Source organism: Tursiops truncatus, chromosome 8, assembly GCF_011762595.2.
Source record: "Tursiops truncatus isolate mTurTru1 chromosome 8, mTurTru1.mat.Y, whole genome shotgun sequence".
NCBI classification, from domain to species: domain Eukaryota; kingdom Metazoa; phylum Chordata; class Mammalia; order Artiodactyla; family Delphinidae; genus Tursiops; species Tursiops truncatus.
Window position 1 is genome coordinate 95,625,816 of NC_047041.1, and position 23,977 is coordinate 95,649,792.

Genomic DNA, 23,977 nt, shown 5'->3' on the forward strand with positions numbered 1-23,977 from the left:
TTCTTTATTTCTAAAGTGGGCATACCTACTCTACCAAAGCTTATGAGAACTAAAGCTTATGGCTTGGCAGTCATTACTCCCTACTGTTCTCTCTTCTTGCTTCCCCTTACCTGCCACAGTACCTTCAACTGACCCGACTTCATGCACTGCTACTTCACCAGCTAGTTTTCCTATAAAGCCCAGTGAGGTTGTTTTGGTGCGCCTGTTTTAAAGGGCCAAATATAATTTTTTTTCACATATTTTCAGATCAGAGAGAAGTAATGCCACTGCTGTGTAAGCCTTGAACTTGGTGTTGGATGTAGTTTGTTTTGTCAGTTTAGTTTGCAGTATAATTACGAGACTTAGGGGAGAAGTTTGAAGGCAAAGATCTCATCTGGTTGGGAGGACTAAGAGAGACTTCACAAGGAGATGGCACTAGAGCTGAACTTTACCATATAAGAAAAATTTCAATGGGGAGGGGGAAAGGAAGACATTTCTTAAGTAGGAAATCATAGCAAAGCTAGGGTATGTTTAGCTGGGATATAGGACCATATTTAAAGTTTCTTTCATCCTAAGGTTGCTTGTATACCCTGGTACTTTTACAAGCACCCCAAAGTTCCAGGAAACCCCACATTCTTTTCTTCAGTCAAGCTTCAATGACCAGCAGGAGTCCCCAGAGGGAATATTTCCTGGCAACTTAGCTCAGTACTGCCAAAGCAAACCACTTGCCCAGTTTCACAAGTGCAGCTTACTAGATAATCCTTATCTAGGTTTACATGATTTACATATATAATGAGTCAGTTCGGTATTTTTTGCATGTGTATCTTTTTTTTTTTTTTTTTTGCGGTACGTGGGTCTCTCACTGTTGTGGCCTCTCCCGTTGCGGAGCACAGGCTCCGGACGTTCAGGCTCAGCGGCCATGGCTCACGGGCCCAGCCGCTCTGCGGCATGTGGGATCTTCCCGGACTGGGGCACGAACCCATGTCCCCTGCATCAGCAGGCGGACTCTCAACCACTGTGCCACCAGGGAAGCCCTTGCATGCGTATCTTAAGAGTACCTACCTACCTGCATTTACTAGCCCCTGAATAAATTTCAGACTCTGAGTATGTTAACAGCTTATAAAATTTTATGGAGGACCACGGGTATAGCACTCTTATGGGACTTATAGCTTGGACGCAGTTAGATTGATCAGCCAGTACTCTGAATAATGCCAGGCCTTGGTGAAATTTTTCCACAGCCCGACTTTCATAGGCAAAACCAAAGCCTTGGCGCCCACTGGTGGTGGACTGGTTCTCACAGTCAGACAAGCTTCTCAACTAGGCAGGCGTAGTAGCATGTATGAGAACAGAAGCCACAGGATAATAAACATGGCACATTTTCCTAGATCATCTTTACTTGAAGATTTTTTTGGGGAAAAAAAGTAGGTAATGCAAAACATTTTTATATTAAAACAAATGCAGATACTATTGAATAGAATATAAAATTTACATTCCTTTTTGAGACAAAGAGACATCAAAGACATTTCAAGGTAAGCTACTTGGGAGCTTCAGGCTACATTCCTAAACCCCGGGGGAGGGAGAAGACCCTGCACGCCCACTCTAATATTGTGGGTGCTGCAGCTTTGATAGGGAAGTAGCAAATTCTTCTGAGAAAGAGCAAATTCAATGCTTATTCATTTGGCAACAACCCAGTGGATTTAAGTAAGTGAAACCAAATGCTTTCTCATTTTAGAGCATTTTAACCCGCTTCTAAAAGGCCTGAGTAAATAAGATCTTTATGTTTCAGTGGAAATTTATGCCCTTCTAAAATGATTTTTTCCCCCCTCTTCTGAACGCTACCATGCCTAACTGAGGGTATGACATGCGAGGTGGTGGACTTACGTCTGCATTACCAGACGTGAAGTTACAAGTATACCTTCCAAGTGTGTCATTAGGAATGAAAAACAAACTACTCACCTTCTGCAACAACAAAAAGCAAACAAAATAACAAACAGAAGCACAAAAGATTATATACAATTAGAACTGTATAATGATGTAATTTAGGGATTGGCAAAGACTTAGCTCTTAGAGAAGGGGACCAATGCCGCAGTATTTGCTTTTCATATTTTATATAATAAGAATTTCTTTTGGGAAAAAAAAGCCATTATGCTTCCTTTCCAAATCTTGCTTATATTCTAATTGTCCTTTTTTGTTGTTGTTGGCAACACAATTTATTGCTTTGCAATAACAGACTGAAGGCATGGATGCCTCACGCAGAGATTTTTCTAGGGTAGATTAGCAGTGTTGTCCTTTCTTTGAAGTATGAGAGACAGGATTAATTAAATGTGCTTAGAAGAATATACCGGGAGACAGACTGGTGGACGCTGCTGAGTTTTTAAGGTCTACTAAAAAAACGGCAACTTATAACCTCCCATATCATTTGCCTTATTCATTTTCTTAAGTTTCAAACAATTACTTCTCTTTCTTCACAGGATTGTACTCTTCACTTTACAAAGCCTTAAATTAAGACTCAAATTGCATGACAACCTGCCTGTACCTTTAGGTAAATGCAACTTCTTTCTTTTAAGTAAAATAATCTGGAGTAAAAATGTTTCAGGATAACTAAAGGGGGAATATCAGTGGTAAATTATGTTGTGCTGGAAAAAGAACAAAAAAAGGCAGACACCAAACACCTCCATTTTCCCAAGATTAAATGATTATTAAAAAAGCGTGCCACACTGTATAGAAATCAACATTCTCTCCCATAATTCTGTGCATCTGGGACTATAGAAATGTCACTGTCCCTGCCCCACATCTTCAAATTAACATTCTCAGGTCACAACAATAAGTCTTCCCAAAGGGGACCTTCCGGAAAAACAAGCTATTTCCTCGGCTCATATTTCCCTGGAAAAAAAAAAAAAACAAACAAATAAAGTCTAGTGTGAAAATGAGGTCAGCCAGTCCAAATCAGCAGAGACAACTGGACAGACTTCTGAGAAACATGACTAAAATGACCAGGATAAAACCGGGACCATCACTACAGAGTAGCAGTTTGTATTCTCTCACTTAAGCTGAGCTTCTGTGGAATTAACTACAATTCTGACACACCGATAAAGGCAAGTATTTCTTACCTATTTAGACAGAATTCCCAGCTTGGATTCTGGCTCTGCCACTTGCTAGCTAGCTGGATTATCAAGTCAATTCATATCAAGTGTTGAGAACAGTCCTATCACGCAGTCAAGTGCCAGCTTTTGTTTTTTTGTTTCTTTGACCGCGTGGCACATAGGATCTTAGTTCCCTGACCAGGGATTGAACCTGCGCCCCCTGCAGTGGAAGCGTGGAGTCTTAACCACTGGACCGCCAGGGAAGTCCCTGTGCCACCTTTTATTTGTTTTGAATGGAATGGTAGATCTCTAGGGAGTACTTAGAAAATCTTATAACCAAAGTAGTAATGTTGTGAGTTTAAATGAGTAGACTCTGAAGTTAGACAGCCTGCATGTAGATCCTGCTCTCCCAAACACTGGCCGTGTGACCTTGGGTTACATAATTGGCATTATTTAACCGTTCAAAGTCCCCGTTCTTCATATGTGAGGTGGGATGATAAAGAACGGTACCTATCCTCACACGGCTGTTTTGACGGTTACGTGAGCTGATACATGAAAAACTCTTAGCATAATGCCTCATATACAGTAAGTGCTCAGTTAAGATTTGCTGTTGTCTTAAGCATTTAAAGGACTAACCGTTCCCTAGGTAAGGTGTCTGATACCCTACTAATTTTCTATTTGCTTCCTTCGTATAGCCGGGGGCTGGTTAGGAAGTGGGGAAAGAAGGGCCACCTTTCCTTGTAAACGGGGACCACAAAAGGACACTGTAACACCGAGAATGTAAAACTCAGAATGAAACCCAGATGTTCACGTTAGGTCTGCCTGGCAACCACCCAAGTGTCCTGGCCTGGGTTCACAGCAGGGCTTGTTGGGCTCGCTGAGCAAAAGCCCCCCCAGCAGCACCTAGGCCTTTGCGTTCAGAGTGCAGGCTGGGAACCCTGCGCCCTGTGAACAAAGGTCCTTCTCGTATGTGTCACCGGTTCTATCATATAATGCAACGAAGAGTCTCCTCATACAACTTCTTCTACAACCCTTTAAAGAGCGCTTCCCAGTCAAAAACAGCTTTCAACTGACGGCCATTCTAGTGAGTCCATGTTAAGTTTAGCCCAAGCCATTTATCATTTTGGTTCCTAATAAAGCTCTGCCTAGATTCGTCAAGAACTTTTGGTTGGAGATGACCTACACCTCACAACTGGAGTCTGGACAAAATCATCCACTAACATGACTCTAGAAGTAAGAGATCAGCCCTTTCAACAACATTGTGACAAATAATGTCATAGGTAAATAACTTTTTATTTCTCAGCTTCTCTAAATACTGTAGGAAAACACCTGAACATATTAGGAGATTCTGAAAAGTTACAAAAAGGTGAGGTTGGAAAAAATAATCTGAAATCAAGGGCGTCATTTTAACAACCAGGATAACTGTCTACCCAGACCTTATTTGTAATTTGAATGTGATCACTCAAATGGCTTCCAGATCACATCTAGGAATTCTTAATTCTCCACTACCTCTCCTGATTTCCAAGCAGTACATTTTATTACTATGCCAGAGTGACATATGGAACACTGAAAAGGGTACATTAATTGGTAACTAAAGGATAACCTACAAGAATTAACCTGGGATTCCAGAGACATTTAAGAAAAAAAACAAAAACAAAACAAAATAAAATACGAGGAGGGGAGAGGGAGGGAGGGAGACAGAGAATGAGAGAGAAGTACCTCTTTTTGTAGCATGCACCAGCAATCTATCCAAGAAGAATATACTGGGGAGTAGGGAGGACATCCACCAGCAAGCCTGAAACAGAATAACAGGTTAGCTACTGAAGTCAACATTTATAAAACATTCTCTCAAGAGCACAGTAAATCTTTGTCAAAATATTCTTCCTGGAAAGTTCCCTGAGAAGCAATTTTAGTTCTGAAGAAACAAATTCTATTGGAGCAGGGGAAACACTGAGCATCCAAAACGGATCGCCCTCCCTTACATTTAGGTTTTGAATCAACATAACAGAAACAGAAACTTGAACCAGTTATGTACTTTCTAAAACATCTAGGTTTAAATTTTGTGGACAAATGAAATCCTAGAACATAGTAATTATATGATTAAAAAGCAGGGAAAGGGAATTTTAAAACTAAGTAGTATTCAAAAGACTCCAAACTTGACAATGGACAGTGGTGTGAAATGGTGGTGGCTACATGCTCTTACTCAGGTATAACCCCTTATCACTTCCTCTCTCAAAAACTGCAAATAATAATAGTAACAACAACAAAGACAACAACAACACACTTAACTAATCCTTCAAGCCTGCTCTGGGCCGAAATGTGGCAGCCGCTCCACAAATCACAAAACAAACTCCACACAGCTATCAATTTGATATCTTGTTTGAAAACAATGACATGTATAATGGCATATTGTGGCAGGTACTCCAGAGGAACAGAGTTTTGAAATAAATCAAGAGGCAAAACTTCTGGGACTTCCCTGGCGGTCCAGTGGTTAAGAATCCGTGCTTCCGGGCTTCCCCAGTGGCGCGGTGGTTAAGAATCCACCTGCCAGTGCAGGGGTCATGGGTTTGAGCCCTGGTCCAGGAAGATTCCACATGCTGTGGAGCAACTAAGCCCGTGCATCACAACTACTGAGCCTGCACTCTAGAGCCCCGCGAGCCACAACTACTGAGCCCGCGTGCTGCAACTACTGAAGCCCGTGCACCTACAGCCCGTGTTCTGCAACAAGAGAAGCCACCGCAATGAGAAGCCCACGCACTGCAATGAAGAGTAGCCACCGCTCACCACAACTAGAGAAAGCCCGCACACAGCAACAAAGACCCAACACAGCCGAAAATAAAATAAATTTAAAAAAACCCAAAAACCACCGTTCACTTTATAGCAGTACACCATATATACTCAATAAATATTTGTTAATCAATAAATATTAAAAAAAAAAAAAAATGAATCCGTGCTTCCACTGCAGGGGTTGCGGGTTTGATCCCTGGTTGGGGAATTGAGATCCTGCAAGCCGTGCAGCGTGGCTAAAAAAAATTTTTTTTAATTAAAAAAAAAGAGGCAAAACTTCTGTCCAACCTGGTAGAGTCAGATGGCACCTAGAAGCTGGAAATCAGTGGTGTCCAACACCACACCCACCCCTTCCCCAGCCAGTATATGAAAGGTCAAGAAACTTTCCATTTTCAACCAAATTTCCTACTTTTCTTACTTGAAAACTCACTTTCTCCGTGAAGCCCTGAGGAAAAACAGGTACAGGTTGTCATTCAATCCCTGACATACCTTTTGTAACTTCGAAAGAGAGGATAAGGACTTAAAATAAAGGAGGGGGCTTCCCTGGTGGCACAGTGGTTGAGAGTCCACCTGCCGATGCAGAGGATACAGGTTCTTCCCCAGTCCGGGAAGATCCCACATGCCGTGGAGTGGCTAGGCCCGTGAGCCATGGCCGCTGAGCCTGCGTGTCCAGAGCCTGTGCTCCGCAACGGGAGAGGCCACAACAGTGAGAGGCCACGTACCGCAAAAAAAAATAAATAAATAAATAAAGGAGGGACTTCCCTGGCGGTCCAGTGGTTAAGACTCTGCGCTACCAATCCAGGAAGCATGGGTTCGATCCCTGGTCAGGGAGCTAAGATCCTGCATGCCGCACCTCGTGGCAAAAAACAAATAAAAAAGTTCTTTTTTTTTTTAAATGTGAAAGTAGAGTAATTTGGTAATTTTCCCACCCTTTTCAGAAAAGAACCTAGACTACTGGCAAGTGCATATTATTTATAAATGCTTGAGAAATATTATTTGTGCCCTTCTCTGTTCCAAAAAAGGATATGAAGTGGCTGCTTATAATACAAATTGATGGGACTGCTGGTACGTGGGGCAGACAGAGAAAAATTTGGGAAATCTATTAACAGCAACAACTGTACTATCCTCCCCAAATTTCTACCAGGACTGCCCTACCTGTCAGGCATACAGGCAGCCAACTACTAAGATAAGAAACGCAAGGCACTTACTTACCCACAGTTGTTGACAGCCATAAGATTAGAGACAAGCACAAAGGGATACGTCAACATACTGGCAAAAAACTGTAAAAGAGTAAAAAGACAGCTAAGTTACTAAGTCATTCCTAGTCTCCTTTATTCTTCTCCCTTAGTCTTAGTGCCACTGTGGTCAAATACTCCAACATTGGTTTTGCTTTCTCAGTAACCCAGGAGAGACTAAATTACACGTTTTTGAGCCTGCAGATGTTTCCTCCTCTTACCATACCACTACATGCAACCTTTTAACCAAAGACCAGAAGGCTTCTCTTATTCTGTGATTGAGCCCACATTCAAATAAAACTGAACTTCATCATTTAAAAGTAAATACAACTAAATACAATAAGCATTTCAAAATAGCCCTGAAGAAAACAAGACAACATGAATATCCTTCCAAAGACAATGGAAACTACTTCAAAAGTCAACTACTGGAAGACTCCACATGATTGAAGAGCGTGAAGTTTCCAATACAGGTTCAGCACGATACAGTGAGAAGCAGGGGCAGATCTGTGATGAGAAGTGCCCACTTACCCCTCTGAAAGCTGAACAGCACCACACTATGTAGGCTTGTTATTACTGTTACTGTGATGCAGGGATTCTGGGTTATTCTTACCTCTGAAAAATATTAATAAATTTGAGAGACTTTCCTGTGAGACAGCTGGTTGCTTTAAAGCAGTGACGACAAAGAAATTGAAAAGAAAAGAAAAGAGAAGGGAAGAGAAGAAAAGAAAACTACTCCTAAAAAGGGACTTCCCTGGTGGTCCAGTGGCTAAGACTCCACGCTCCCACAAGGGGCCTGGATTTGATCCCTGGTTAGGGAACTAGATCCCACATGCCGCAACTAAAGATCCTGCATGCCGCAACGAAGATCCCACGTGCCACAAATAAGCCTCGGCACAGCCAAATAAATAAATATTAAACAAACAAACAAACCTACTCCTAAAAGGCTAAAAGGATTTTTAAAAACTTACTCCTGTGACAGCTTGGGAATAACTCTTCATTTCATTCATGGTGGAAACCTAGAACAGGAAGAAAGCCTTTATTAGAACGAGTAAGAAAATTAAGCTGATATAACACTTAATTATCCCCAACCATATCAATATATTCTATCTCTGCATTATTAGTTTCTTTGACAACTTGAAAATTAATTTAGAGGATGAAAATATAAAACATTATGAGCATAAAAAGGCAGTGATCAAAATGATCAACTTGGTTCAACATTAACAGACAAGTTCATATTAGGCTAGGATGGCTTGGAACAAATATAATAGCCGCAGGATTTCAAAAACAACAGAAATGAGATTGGTAACCGATTTCAAAAACAACAGAAATGAGATTGGTAACCTTTTCCGATGTCCTAGAAATATTGATACAATCCCTGGAAACAACACTGACGGTATACTGAGGGACAAGTCACTCCCTCCGTATACACCTAGCTGTGTACCAGATGCTGTGGGGAAGATCAGTCTCAGTACTCAAGAAACCAAGCACGTGGATTTTTAGTCCTACCCCTGGCCTGGGGGTGTCCTAGTTCTCACCATGCTTTGGGGCTAACTGTGTTCAAAGAGGTATACAACTGCTGAGACTGGAGAAACACTGCTTTTAGGGAAGGCTGATTCTCACCCCCCACCCCGCCCCCAGGCTAAGGTTTCTAGAAAGCCCAATACAGGAGTCCCCTTAACACTTCAGATTAGATGAAACACCTGCATATACTATAAAACTATCCTGCTTCATGGTGTCCTCTAACATTAGGCATCAATAAAGAAGTGATCTCCTTGCAGCATGGAGAAAGGTAGACTCTTAGGCTCACTCTGCCCCACCCTAGGGACTTTCTAGGTGCATCTCTCTATAGTAAACACTATAGGGCACTACATTAGCCTTTAAAATTTTGACTATTAATATATAGCTATATAATGATGAGTCTGGCACACCAACTGCCATCTTACTTTAAAGCTAACCTAGCTGCCAGGTGGATACAATGAAGTCCGCACCAGCACATCTCAAGGGCACAACCTACCCCACTGTCCAGTGCATAAGTATTGACGAGGTAGGCCAGTGAGTTACAGAGCCACAAAGAAATGATGTCACCTAGGAGGCGAGGAATAAGACCCCTACATGAAGAAAAAATAAAAGTAAGCACCAAGAAATGTGATCAGCAATAAGATAATTCACTCAATATAAACACTTCTCAAAGAATTAATTTCAAAACATTCTAGAGAACTGAAAAGACACTGAATACGAGAACTTAACCAATTCATTCTAGTTAATATAACTGTTCTTGAGGCTAATCTCTAATGACTTTTATTCTATTTAAAAAATGCAGGTCAGCTGTACCCCTCTAAGATATGGCCAATGATTCAGCTTACTATTAATAACTATAAGCAAGGAGGCAAAAAATGTGCCTATTTCGGAGAAGAGACTTAAATATGATTATTGCTAAACTACTTGATATTCAAATTTGGCAGGGCAAAAGATGAGAAAAATTACAAAATGAGAATGGCCCAAACACAGATACAGGTGAAGGGCATCAAAAAACATGTTTCCAGGGCTTCCCTGGTGGCACAGTGGTTGAGAGTCTGCCTGCCGATGCAGGGGACACGGGTTCGTGCCCCGGTCTGAGAAGATCCCACATGCCGCGGAGTGGCTGGGCCCGTGAGCCATGGCCGCTGAGCCTGCGCGTCCAGAGCCTGTGCTCCGCAACGGGAGAGGCCACAACAGTGAGAGGCCCACGTACCGCAAAAAGAAAAAAAAAAAAAAAAAAAAAAGCACACACAAAAAAAACATGTTTCCAGGGCCTAGTTAACCAAGGTGAGGCAGTGTGGAAGAGTGGGACACACATTACCTCACAGACTGAAGACCAGAGTTTAAATGCCACTTCTACCACTTATCAGCTATGTGATGGGCAGCAAATGAACTTCCCAGAGCATCAGTTTTTTTTAAATCTCTAAAATGAGAATAATAATAGCTGTCTTGCCTATTTCCCAGAGTATTTATGATACTCAAACATAAAATCAAGTATGTGGAAACACTGAAAATTAAAAAGAACCATTTAGTTTATAATGCGGTTTTTGTTGTTAACAGAAGAACAAGGGTAGTAGCCTAAGTTCTTCCAAAGTAAATTCAAGGGAATGAATATAGTGCAAAAACGTATTCCCTCAGGATAAAGAAGATACATGTTAGATAATTTTCCATTTTTCAAAAACTAACTTTCCTCATTTTATCAACTATATAGTAATTGAGAACTCACTGTAGGGGTAGAAACTTCAATGAATTTATTTAAAAAAAAAACAAAACCCTCATTTCACACATTTTAGATGTGCAGAGCAAAAGTTTGGGATCTTTACAAGAGAATTTAAGTCAGATGGGCCTAAATGGAGTTTAACATGAATTAAACCCAGAGAGTACATTTTCTCTGAGGTTTAAACAAGGAGTTATGTCCTCGTTCTCATCAAAGCTTTCTACTCACACAAAAATCACATGCACAAATCAGTAATTTACTCACGCAAAAAATCCTAGGATGCCCTCTTCCCGATAGATAGTTGCTATGGAGTCACAAAGTCCACTAGGTTCAGAAGAAAGAAACATAAAATACATTAAGATTATTTTGGAGCTATTAAAAAAAATATTCAATTACCACTTCTGACAAGGTGAAACTTATACCTCCACCCCTGCTCCCTTTTCTACCACCCTCACTCTGCAAAGACGGTTGCATTTAGAGATAGAAGTGGAGATATTAATACCTAAGGGTGTGGTCACAGGCAGTCAGGGTGAATTCTGGCTTCAGTGGTCCTGCAACTTACCCTGAGGTCCTGGGAGGCTCCTAAACCTGTCTGGGCCTTTTTCTTCGATTTTACTGTTTTTTTTGTGTGTAGATCAAATGATATAAGATACATGAATTTGTTTTATAAGCTCTAAGGCATCATAAAAGTGTAAAGTATTATTATTCTAATACTTTGGCTTCAACAGATCTCCCTGAATACTTGAAAACAGAAACACTTACCAGTACTTGGATTCTCTGCCGATGAATTGTACCATAGATCTCAGAGTGATCACTATAGAACACAGAGAAAAGATTTTTAGGCTACATCGAGATAAATTTTAATAGCCCTGGGGAAAAAAAAAAAAGGTTTTCCCACCTAAAGACACTTTGCTATCTGGATAAATTGGATAAAAGCCAAAACAAGCAAACAGAAAACACACAGGCAAGGTACTTTAGTGAACTCCCATGCCAACCTATCTAAGTAGTCAGGATTCAGATTTCAGTTATCAACTGCAAACATACCATGGAAGGGATGTGTGATGAGAGTAGCAGCAGAACGAGCCATCATCTCTCGAGTTGTCTAGAAAGAATCAACACACACTTGTGAAATCTAAATAAATGACACTCAAATTCCTGAGAGAAGTCATGTGGGTGGACACTGTAGAATAAGAGAGTGAGTGACAGAGCACTCCTGCCCTTCCTGGAGTCAGGAAGAGTAGCCTGAATGGGATGCAATATAATACACTATCATTCTAGCACAGCTTTCACTCATGGATTTCAATACTGTTATAGTTACTTCTCAAAATTTCTCTGCAAAGCACGTTTCTGTTATCTTCTCAAATTTACAGATGAGAAAAACAAAAGCAAAGAAACAGGGAAAAGGACTTCCCTGGAGGTCCAGTGGTTAAGACTCCGCGCTTCCAATGCATGGGGTGCAGGTTCGATCCCTGGTCGGGAACTAAGATCCCACATGCTGCATGGTGTGGCAAAAAAAAAAAAAAAAAAAAAAAAAGAAACAGGGAAAGTCACCAGCAAACAGTAACCTAGCTGGAATAAAACTAAGAGGCTTGGGGCTTCCCTGGTGGCGCAGTGGTTAAGAATCCACCTGCCAATGCAGGGGACACGGGTTCGAGCCCTGGTCTGGGAAGATCCCACATGCTGTGGAGCAACTAAACCCATGCATCACAACTACTGAGCCTGCGCTCTACAGCCTGCAAGCCACAACTACAGAGCCCACATGCCACAACTACTGAAGCCTGAGCACCTAGAGCCCGTGCTCCACAACAAGAGAAGCCACTGCAATGAGAAGCCTGTGCACAACGAAGAGTAGCCCCTGCTCGCTGCAACTAGAGAAAGCCCACGCGCAGCAACGAAGACCCAACGCAGCCAAAAATAAATAAATAAAAATATAAATTCAAACAAACAAACAAACAAACAACTATGAGGCCGGTATTTAGACTATTAAGTTGCTCTCTCATTGTGAGTGATTTTAGAGACTCTGATACTCTTGATATCTACACTTGACAAATGTCAGGCTCTATTTAATCTATACCAACGTCTCAAGAACACAACGACATTCATCTGTTTTTCGACCACAGCCCCGTAACTGTGCAGTATCTTAGAGCTCTATATTTACCCTAGCTTATCTTTCTTGTCTAGGACTCTGTAAAGAGGTTAGTAAAAAATTCAATCACAATACTTGGAGGTAGGCTGTAAATATAGCAGGTCCGTCGTTCGTTTTTGCATTTAAACATTACCTTCATTTAGTTAAGAGATCTCACCCCTACTCTAATGGTAGTTCTAAGAGCCTTACGATGAACTAAATAAAGTTAAGAAAATATAAAACACATAGTAATACATGCATCTCTACTTTTAAATAAAATCACTTCATGAAAATTTACAAAAAACAAAGTTGACTCATCTGACATCTTGGCCTATAGCGATGTTTGTTCAGTGATATATACTTTAGAAGGCAGTTTTCAATGAAAAATTGTGACGTCTCTATAGACAATTAGATAATGTAAAGACTAGAAATAAAAGAGTATTATTAAGTCAGGCATGCAACAAACTCCAATGGCAGAAGACAGGAGTGGGAAATGGACGATAAGGACATCTCAAAGTCAGAATAATGTTGTAAAAGCATTTCTGGATATATAATATCCAACACACAAAGGCCCTGGCCACTATTTTAATACTTTTGGGCCAGAGATTTCCAACTCTATTATAAGAGGTTTCAGTACCTCTTCAATTTTAAAGATGAGTGGGCAAATTGTTTCCTTGAAATTCCAAACAGCAAGCAATGCTTTTTTCTCTCTTTATGTTCTACATGCAGTAAAGCCCATATTAAATTGAAAGTTTAATTTTGTTTGGAACAGACACTGAACATACAGGCCTGATGATCCTGATTCCACAACTGCCAGCTCGCTCTGATTTAGAGAAATCATAATCACCTTACCTCCTTGATAACTCGGTCAAAGGAAGATGAAACTTCTTTCAGTACATTTCCAGATCCTGACTCCTGGAAATCAAAATGAAAGTAGATAGATATGTTGATGGTTTTAAATAGAACTGTTCAAACTGGTGGCCATCCTGTATACCAACACTCTCTATGATGAAAGGAAAGCTGACTGCTTGTCCCTTTTCCTAAAGAGGACCAGAGAGCAACAGTAGTTTGCAGGGAAAATGGACTCATGCATAGAAACTGGCTCCAACATACCTCAGCCTTGTCACACTCCTGGTAATGCTACAAAGGAAGAGAAAAGAAAAGAAAGGATGATTAGGGCTATCATAGTGTTATTGAGACAGAACATAAAATGAAAACTCTACTGATTGGCAGAAATTAAAATAGTTGATTTTTTTGGCTGTAAATCTCCAATTAATTTCTACTTCTAATTAACACTTGGAAATAAGTGTCTCTAAGATGATCTTGTTGCTAAATTTAACATACTGATTGGCCAGCTCATAAAAGTGCTTATCTAAAAGAAGAAAAAGGAAAACAAAGCAAAGCAAAAATCCAAGAACATTATTTTTATTTATTTATTTGAATTTCTGAATTTCATTTATTTATTTTTATACAGCAGGTTCTTTAGCTATCCATTTTATACATACTAGTATATATATATGTCAATCCCAATCTCCCAATTCATCACACCACCACACCCCCGGCCCCGCCTCATTTCCTCCTTGGTGTCCATAAGTTTGTTCTCTACATCTGTGTCTCAAATTCTGCCCTGCAAACCGGTTCATCTGTACCATTTTTCTAGGTTCCACATTTACGTGTTAATGTATGATATTTGTTTTCCTTTCTGGCTTCACTCTATATGACAGTTTCTAGATTCGTCCATGTCTCTAAAAATGACCCAATTTCGTTCCTTTTTATGGCTGAGTAATATTCCATTGTATATATGTACCACATCATCTTTATCCATTCGTCTATCGATGGGCATTTAGGTTTCTTCCATGACCTGGCTATTGTAAATAGTGCTGCAATGAACATTGGGGTGCATGTGTCTTTTTGAATTATGGTTTTCTCTGGGTATACGCCCAGTACTGGGATTGCTGGGTCATATGGTAATTCTATTTTTAGTTTTTTTTAAGGAAGCTCCATACTGTTCTCCCTAGTGGCTGTATCACTTTACATTCCCACCAACAGTGCAAGAGGGTTCCCTTTTCTCCACACCCTCTCCAGCATTTGTTCTTCGTAGATTTTTCTCATGATGCCCATTCTAACCGGTGTGAGGTGATACCTCATTGTAGTTTTGATTTGCATTTCTCTAATAATTAGTGATGTTGAGCAGTTTTTCCTGTGCTTCTTGGCCATCTGTATGTCTTCGTTGGAGAAATGCCTATTGAGGTCTTCTGCCAATTTTTGGATTGGGTTTTTTTTTTAATATTGAGCTGCATGAGCTGTTTATATATTTTGGAGGGTAATCCCTTGTACGTTGCTTCGTTTGCAAGTATTTTCTCCCATTCTGAGGGTTGTCTTTTCGTTGTTTGTAGTTTCCTTTGCTTTGCAAAAGATTTTAAGTTTCATTAGGTCCCATCTGTTTATTTCTGTTTTTATTTCCATTACTCCAGGAGGTGGATCAAAAAAGATCTTGCTGTGATTTATGTCAAAGAGTGTTCTGCCTATGTTTTCCTCTAAGAGTTCTATAGTGTCCTGTCTTACATTTAGGTCTCGAATCCATTTTATTTATTTTTGTGTATGGTGTTAGGGAGTATTCTAATTTCATTATTTTACATGTATCTGTCCAGTTTTCCCAGCATCACTTATTGAAGAGACGGTCTTTTCTCCATTGTATATCCTTGTCTCCTTTGTCATAGATTAGTTGACCATAAGTGCGTGGGTTTATCTCTGGGCTTTCTATCTTGTTCCATTGATCTATTTCTGTTTTTGTGCCCATACCACATTGTCTTCATTACTGTAGCTTTGTAGTATAGTCTGAAGTCAGGGAGTCTGATTCCTCCAGCTCCATTTTTTTCCCTCAAGACTGCTTTGGCTATTCGGGGTCTTTTGTGTCTCCATACAAATTTTAAGATTTTTTGTTCTAGTTCTGTAAAAAATGCCATTGGTAATTTGATAGGGATGGCACTGAAACTGTAGATTGCTTTGGGTAGCATAGTCATTTTCACAATATTGATTCTTCCAATCCAAGAACATGGTATATCTCTCCATCTGTTTGTATCATCTTTAATTTCCTTCATCAGTGTCTTATAGTTTTCTGCATACAGGACTTTTGTCTCCCTAGGTAGGTTTATTCCTAGGTATTTTATTCTTTTTGTTACAGTGGTAAATGGGAGTGTTTCCTTAATTTCTGTTTCAGATTTTTCAACATTAGTGTATAGGAATGCAAGAGATTTCTGTGCATTAATTTTGTATCCTGCAACTTTACCAAATTCGTTGATTAGCTCTAGTAGTTTTCTGGTGGCATCCTTAGGATTCTCTAAGTATAGTACCATGTCATCTGCAAACAGTGACAGTTTTACTTCTTCTTCTCCAATTTGTATTCCTTTTCTTTCTTTTTCTTCTCTGACGGCTGTGGCTAGGACTTCCAAATCTATATTGAACAGCAGTGGTGAGAGTGGATATCCTTGTCTTGTTCCTGATCTTAGAGGAAATGCTTTCAGTTTTTCACCATTGAGAATGATGTTTGCTATGGGTTTGTTGTATATGGCCTTTATTATGTTGAGGTAGGTTCCCTCTATGCCCGCTTTCTGGAGAGGTTTTATCATAAATGGGTGTTGAATTTTGTCAAAAGCTTTTTCTCCATCTATTGAGATGATCATATGGTTTTTATTCTTCAGTTTGTTAATATGGTGTATCACATTGCTTGATTTGCGTATATTGAAGAATCCTTGCATCCCTGGGATAAATCCCACTTGATTATGGTGTATGATTCTTTTAATGTGTTGTTGGATTCTGTTTGCTAGTTTTTGTTGAGGATTTTTGCATCTGTATTCATCAGTGATATTGGTCTGTAATTTTCTTTTTTTGTAGTTTCTTTGTCTGGTTTTGGTATCAGGGTGATGGTGGCCTCATAGAATGAGGAAACATGACAAATAACATACACAGGAACTCCCATAAGGTTAACAGCTGACTTCTCGGCAGAAACTCTACAAGCCAGAAGGGAGTGGCATGACATATTTAAAGTGATGAAAGGGAAGAACCTACAACCAAGATTACTCTACCCAGCAAGGATCTCATTCAGATTCGATGGAGAAATCAAAAGCTTTACAGACAAGCAAAAGCTAAGAGGATTCAGCACCACCAAACCAGCTCTACAACAAATGCTAAAAAGGAACTTCTCTAACTGGGAAACACAAGAGAAGAAAAGGACCTATGAAAACAAACCCAAAACAATTAAGAAAATGGTAATAGGAACATATATATTGATAATTACCTTAAATGTAAATGGATTAAATGCTCCAACCAAAAGACACAGACTGGCTGAATGGATACAAAAACAAGACCTGTATATATATGCTGTCTACAAGAGACCCACTTCAGATCTAGGGACACATACAGACTGAAAGTGAGGGGATGGAGAAAGATATTGCATACAAATGGAAATCAAAAGAAAGCTGGGGGGCTTCCCTGGTGGCACAGTGGTTGAAAGTCTGCCTGCCGATGCAGGGGACACGGGTTCATGCCCTGGTCTGGGAAGATCCCACATGCCGCGGAGCGGCTGCGCCTGTGAGCCATGGCCGCTGAGCCTGCGCATCCGGAGCCTGTGCTCCTCAACGGGAGAGGCCACAACAGTGAGAGGCTCGCGTACTGCGCAAAAAAAAAAAAAAAAAAAAAAAAAGAAAGCTGGAGTAGCAATACCCATATCAGATAAAATAGACTTTAAGATAAAGAATGTTACAAGAGGCAAGGAAGGAAACCACATAATGATCAAGGGATCAATCCAAGAAAAAGATATAACAATTACAAATATATATGCACCCAACACAGGAGCAACTCAATAAATAAGGCAACTGCTAACACCTATAAAAGAGGAAACCGACAGTTAACACAATAATAGTGGGGGACTTCAACACCTCATTTACACCAATGGACAGATCATCCAAATAGAAAATTAATAAGGAAACAGAAGCTTTAAATGACACAATAGACCAGATAGATTTAATTGATATTTATAGGACATTCCATCCAAAAACAGCAGATTACACTTTCTTCTCAAGTGCGCGTGGAACATTCTCCAGGATAGATCACATCTTGGGTCACAAATTAAGCCTCAGTAAATTTAAGAAAGTTGAAATCATATCAAGCATCTTTTCTGACCACAATGCTATGAGGTTAGAAATCAATTACAGGGAAAAATATCATAAAAAACACAAACACATGGAGGCTAAACAATACATTACTAAATAACCAAGAGATCACTGAAGAAATCAAAAAATACTTAGAGACAAATGACAATGAAAACACGATGATCCAAATCCAAGAACATTATTTACTAAACACACACATATAGCAGGGGACACACGTTCAAGCCCCAGTGCAGGAAGATCCCACACGCTGCAGAGCAACTAAGCCCATGCACCACAACTACTGAGCCCGTGCTCTACAGCCCCTGAGCCACAACTACTGAGCCCACGCGCCACAACTACTGAGCCTGCATATCACAACTACTGAAGCCTGCACACCACAACTACTGAAGCCTGCGCACCTAGAGCTGGTGCTCTGCAACAAGAGAAGCCACCACGATGAGAAGCTTGCGCATCGCAACGAAGAGTAGCCCCTGCTCGCTGCAACTAGAGAAAACCCGTGTGCAGCCAAAAGACCCAACGCAGACAAAAGTAAAATAAATAAATTAAAAAAAAACAAAAAACACAAAACATAGCTTAGGACTAGGCTATGGAAAAAGCCTCAGGGCTTTTTCACGGAAAAAGCAGGTCTAATACCAAATTAGGGCAAGATGCTTTTCTTCACTGTACAAAGAACAGAGAATTGGTGCTAAGTCTGAATAGCTGAAACCACCTCACTTTTCCTTTTGTATCTGACTGTTTCTAAACCAAGCAAGAGAGAAGATGCTTTATTCTTCTGGAGAAGAGAACATGAAACTGCAAGAGCTCAGACTGCACTGGAAGAGGAAATATTACTTGTGGGATATTTCAGAAATAGAAGATGGGCTAGGTGAAATACAAGAACCAGACAACTGACCTCCTAGTCATAACCAGATTTAAAAAATAGAGAACACTGTCTTTTACGAAAAGAATTACATTTTAAAAATAAAATCAGAGGAAAGAGAACAAACAACATGATTAAGCGAAATGATGGTTTTTGGTCAAATTCCAGGTCTTTGGCCAGAATTAATTCTAACAGTTTCAGGAGTTTTTAAAAATCCTCACTCATTTCTAGACTTTGGTTTTCACTCCATTAATAAAATTTTCAACCTGTCTCTTCTACATTATTCTGAACACATTTCAATTTAATTCTTGTTCAGATATACAGAACTCTTTCTTGTTCAGAAAGACCTGAATTGGTCTTTCTTCTTGATTGTATTAGTTGCTTTTGATACTAACTATAGTACCAATACCCTGTTCTATTTCATCGGGCTACATGTGAAACAATTAATTCAGGTACTTGGTTACCTCAAGTTTGTCTTACTTTTCCTTAACTTGATCTCAAGCAGTAATTTCACTCTTGGTCTATACATAAACCTCTTTGAACTAGATGACAACTACTTTCCCACATGAAAATCTAAACCTCATTTAGGTAACAGGAACGCTTCCACTGAGCCAAAGTACAGTGTGGCTGGAAAAGAGTAGTAATCAATCCACCAAAAACATCGGCCCATTAAAACTCCATCACTCTGGGCTTCCCTGGTGGCGCAGTGGTTGGGAGTCCGCCTGCCAATGCAGGGGACACGGGTTCGTGCCCCAGTCCGGGAAGATCCCACATGCCGCGGAGCGGCTAGGCCTGTGAGCCATGGCCGCTGAGCCTGCGCGTCCGGAGTCTGTGCTCTGCAACCGGAGAGGCCACAACAGTGAGAGGCCCGCGTACCGAAAAAAAAAAAAAAAAAAAAAAAAAAACAAAAAAAACTCCATCACTCTGACCCACGGGCCACCCAAAACGCTGCTTCTAACATTCAGTCCACAGGCATGACGACAAGAGTAAGTACAATGAATAACAAAACTGCTTCCATGTGAGGAACTAACTGGAAAACCTCCCCAACTCAATTCAACAAAGTCTGAAGAGAATTTAAAACCTAAGCCAATCAGATCATGAAACTGATTAACACCACCACGACTTGCTCATCAAATGATAAAAAAGTAGAATTGGGCCAACATTAAAGCCTTAAAATATACATGGAGGATTGTACCAATTATTATCGGCAGTGGTTTTTTTTTTTTTTTTGGCCAAGCCTTGCAGACTGTGGGATCTCAGTACCCTGACCAGGGATCGAACCCATGCCCTCTGCAGTGGAAGTGTGGAATCCTAACCACTGCACCGCCAGGGAATTCCCTGTACTGAGTACTACTGAAATAAACAGTCACAATTAAACACTATCCTACTTTAACGTTTATCTTGTTAAGTTTAAAAAAAAATAAATTTGTAACAGAAAACATTTACTAGGAGTAACACTAGGAATAAGAGGAAAATAACATGAGAAAGAAATGTATGTTTTAACCAGCTTCCTTCCTCCTCCAAAGAAATAATATGAGCTACACAGGAGCTCAAATGAGTGTACTTAATTTCTGCTCAGAACAACTGGTCCAGAGGAAGAAGCTTGTGTAGATCAAAATCAATTACTTCATTTTATACAAATTCTCCTTGCTTCCCAGGAAAGAATTAAGAATGGGTATTTCAAGTAAATGTTTTTCAAGAGGAAGAAAGGCCAAGGATGTAAAGACGTATATCTTTGAAACGGCTCTTGATCAAATTGTACGTAAAAGATTATCTACGGCTTCTCTGGTGGCGCAGTGGTTGAGAATCCGCCTGCCAACGCAGGGGACACGGGTTCAAGCCCTGGTCCGGGAAGGTCCCACGTGCCGTAGATCAACTAAGCCCATGCGCCACAACTACTGAGCCTGCACTCTAGAGCCTGCAAGCCACAACTACTGAAGCCCGTGCACCTAGAGCCCGTGCTCCACAACAAGAGAAGCCACGGCAATGAGAAGCCCACACACCACAATGAAGACTAGTCCCCACTCGCCGCAACTAGAGAAAAGCCCATGCACAGCAACTAAGACCCAATGCAGCCAAAAATAAATAAATTAATTAAAAAAAAAAAAAAGGTTATCTAGCTCAATGCTTTGTGACCACCTAGAGAGGTGGGATAGGGAGGATGGAAGGGAGACCCAAGAGGGAGGAGATATGGGAACATATGTATATGTATAGCCGATTCACTTTGTTATAAAGCAGAAACTAACACACCATTGTAAAGCAATTATACTCCAATAAAGATGTTAAAAAAAAAAGAAAAGGTTATCTAAATCTATGGGAAGATGGACTGATTTTCTTCTTACCTGTAAAACTTTACCATGGACCACAGTTCCAAGGACCCCTGAACACAGTCTTGGAGTTAAGCCTGTGAACAACCCACGCTTCCCATCGATGCTTGCAATGTGCTGAGCTAAGAACACAAGTAGGAGATTTACATTCTAGTTGAAAGTAATGGTTACATAGAAATTTCAAGGAAACATGCTTACTATATATTCTTTAACTCCTATCACACCCTTCAATGTCCTCCAATTCCAAATAAATCAAAGACACTTACCATAACAAAAGAGACCTGGAAGCTGACAAACTTGCCGCCCAAAAATATTTCGTCCTATTGTTGGAGGAAGAGGCTCATATCCCACCTTTAAAAACAAGAGACTAAATCAATACTAAGCAACATTCCCAGGAATGCCTGAGTTGCAAGGTCTTGAATAAAGAACAAATTTAGAGTTTCATATATATATATATATATTTTAGAGTTATAATTTTTAACACAAGTTAAAATGCAGTGTATATTTTCCAAGACAGTGATGAAGTATCATCCTTGTCAGTTCTGGTGTGTTTTTTTTGTTTTGTTTTTAATTTTGTCACTTGTTTAAGACTGGTTACAGGCTCCCCTGGTAGCGCAGTGGTTGAGAGTCCGCCTGCTGATGTGGTGGACACGGGTTCGTGCCCCGGTCCAGGAGGATCCCACATGCCGCGGAGCGGCTGGGCCTGTGAGCCATGGCCACTGAGCCTGCGCGTCCGGAGCCTGTGCTCCGCAACAGGAAAGGCCGCAACACTGAGAGGCCCACGTACCGCAAAAAAAAAAAAAAAAAAAGAAAAAGAAAAAGAAAAAGAAAAAAAAAAGACTGGTTTCAATAAACTCCAAGTTTTCTTTTGGTTCAAATTCTACAAAGTAAATCATGTAGCTGAGATAGACTGGCATCAATCTAAAAATAGAATAAGGGAATTTTTGTGTTAACAAAGCTACAGTTTACTGAGGACGCTCAAAAATATTTTCTAAAGAAAATCAAGCACATTTTTAATATCCGGACAAAGTGAGAAGACTAAGCCAGCAACAGCTTCATATTTGGCTAGCAAAACAAACCACTCAAAAGGCAAATGCAGATACAGCTGGGGATAATTCATTTGGGAAATAATTACAAGCTAATAAGTCCATGTTAAAGGAGCAGACTGTCATGAACAATCTAACGAGTCATTTTAGAATTAATGTCATCATTTTATTTCTACAATATATTCAGACTCTTTAGTGCCAAAGGGATACTTGAGAGAATGAACGTTGTCGGCCATGGTTTTGACTCTCTTGCTGTGATTCTCAACCTGTTCAATTAAAGAACTCCTGAAAGTGTCACTGTGCAATTATTTTTAAAACTGAGTATTTGGGAATTTCACCAAAACCCCTGAGACACTTGGCAACACAAGCATGTTGTGCAATAAGGATTAAGGAGTTTTTGAGGCAAGAGCTCTGAATGTCATTAGAAAATCTTGTCTCCTGGATAAGGACTGAGTAATGGGCTTGTATCAGATTTACTGAAAAATGCTTTTACCTCAGATATTATCTAGCTGCAAATGTGCCAATTCTGTTTTAGATGTCACAATACATTTCAAAGATTTTGTTCTTTCTTTCTTTTATTTTTTGGCCGCCTCTAGTGGCTTGCGGGGATCTTAGTTCCCAGATGAGGGATTAAACCTGGGCCTTCAGCAGTGAAAGCGTGGAGTCCTACCTAACCACTGAACCTCCAGGGAATTCCCTTCGTTCTTACTTTAAACAACTTATTTTACAATAGTTTTTTACATATAGGTTCTGAATCCACAAGGGTCAACTCAGCAACACATAATATAGATTAGTATCATTAACTCAAAAATAAGAAATGAGGCCTTCCCTAGTGTCTTGCATATTTCTGACAGAAAGGCAGATGGTGAGGACAGGGGTTCTATCCTTGGTACTATGCATGATGTAATTACGTCAACTCTCAACAAAAGTTAAAAAAATGAATACCTGCCCGTCACAGGGAAATTCAGAAAGGCAACTGAACAATACTACCTAATGGTCTATAGTCAGCTAAAACCGGGCAAACTTGCCTGTGAATATAAAATACCATTTAAGAATTATTTCACAGTATATTAGAAACTAACATATATACTTAAACTCGATAAAACTTTCAACTGAACTGATTTCACATCACTCTGACACGTGACTTTTCACTGTCATGAGCCACATGGGCTGCTGCTGAAGAGGGTTCAGTGGATCCTTCCGAAATGTGACTCATCAACCGCTTGATTATCACTTCTGAATGAACTCCTTGTGTTTCTCTGGGTATCTGGTGCTAAATCTCAGAACAGAAGAGCAGTAGTAACAGCAACAAAAGAAGAGAAAACAAAAGCTAATAAGGTGTTGGCTCCCCTCGAATTTCAAATTTGTCTTCAACAGATTTCACGTCTTGCGTTTGGGGCCGGGGCGGAGAGAAGGATGCTCATTTCAGAGCAGCGGAGAAAGAAAGGTTGGGAAGCCCTTGGCGGCGCCCAGCCAGGATCAACCTCAGGGAAGAGAAAACAAAGTTCAGGGGAGCCATCAGGCAGGGCAGGGCAGGGCAGGGCGGCAGCCGGATACCAGGAAAGGAGCGGGCCTCACGGCTTGGCTGGGAGGCGAGACCTCGGGAAGGCCCACGGGCAGTGGGAGCTCAGCGGGCGGTGGAAGTCGTCCCTGCCGGGAAGGAAGGGGCGGGCAGCAAAGAAGGAGCAGCATCTCAGGAGACTGAAGGCCCTGAAGGTTGGAGCCGGTTCTCAGGCGCCTTGGGCAGCGGCGACCGAACAGGGCGCCGGGCGAGGAAGGGAAAGGCGACGACTCATACCTGGATGAGCACCTTCACGTACATGAGCGGCTGGGACAGGATGGTGAGACCGGAGCCCAGGAGCACCTGACTGGCCGCGTCCGCCATGATGGCACCCGCGGACGGACAGACAGACGGAGCCACCAAGCTACCACGCCGATCCGGGATCACGTGCCAGGGCCGCCAGCTTCACTGGCCCGCCCGCGGCCCGGGAGCACGCACGCACCGGCGCGCGTCTCCCCGCGCAGTCCCCGCCCCGAGAATTGGCAAGGGCTCGCGAGCGGGCGCAGAGGTCGGGGCGGGGCTTGCGAGCCCGGGGCGCATGCGTTTTGGGGTGGAATCCGCGCCCTCCA

At 41.0% G+C, this 23,977-nt stretch overlaps 1 protein-coding gene across 1 annotated transcript; it reads right to left on the reverse strand.

The window, feature by feature from the left end:
• Positions 1–1,351: 1,351 nt before the first annotated feature.
• MTCH2 (mitochondrial carrier 2) lies at positions 1,352–23,777 on the reverse strand. The gene is made up of 13 exons (XM_019948288.3): positions 23,646–23,777; positions 21,068–21,152; positions 20,817–20,923; positions 13,558–13,584; positions 13,297–13,359; positions 11,364–11,421; positions 11,082–11,133; positions 10,584–10,643; positions 9,099–9,192; positions 8,053–8,100; positions 7,062–7,129; positions 4,782–4,857; positions 1,352–2,862 (listed from the first exon to the last, which is right to left on the reverse strand). The coding sequence occupies exons 1-13, from the start codon at positions 23,730–23,732 to the stop codon at positions 2,776–2,778; spliced, it is 912 nt and encodes a 303-aa protein (XP_019803847.1). The 5' UTR covers positions 23,733–23,777; the 3' UTR covers positions 1,352–2,775.
• Positions 23,778–23,977: the final 200 nt, after the last annotated feature.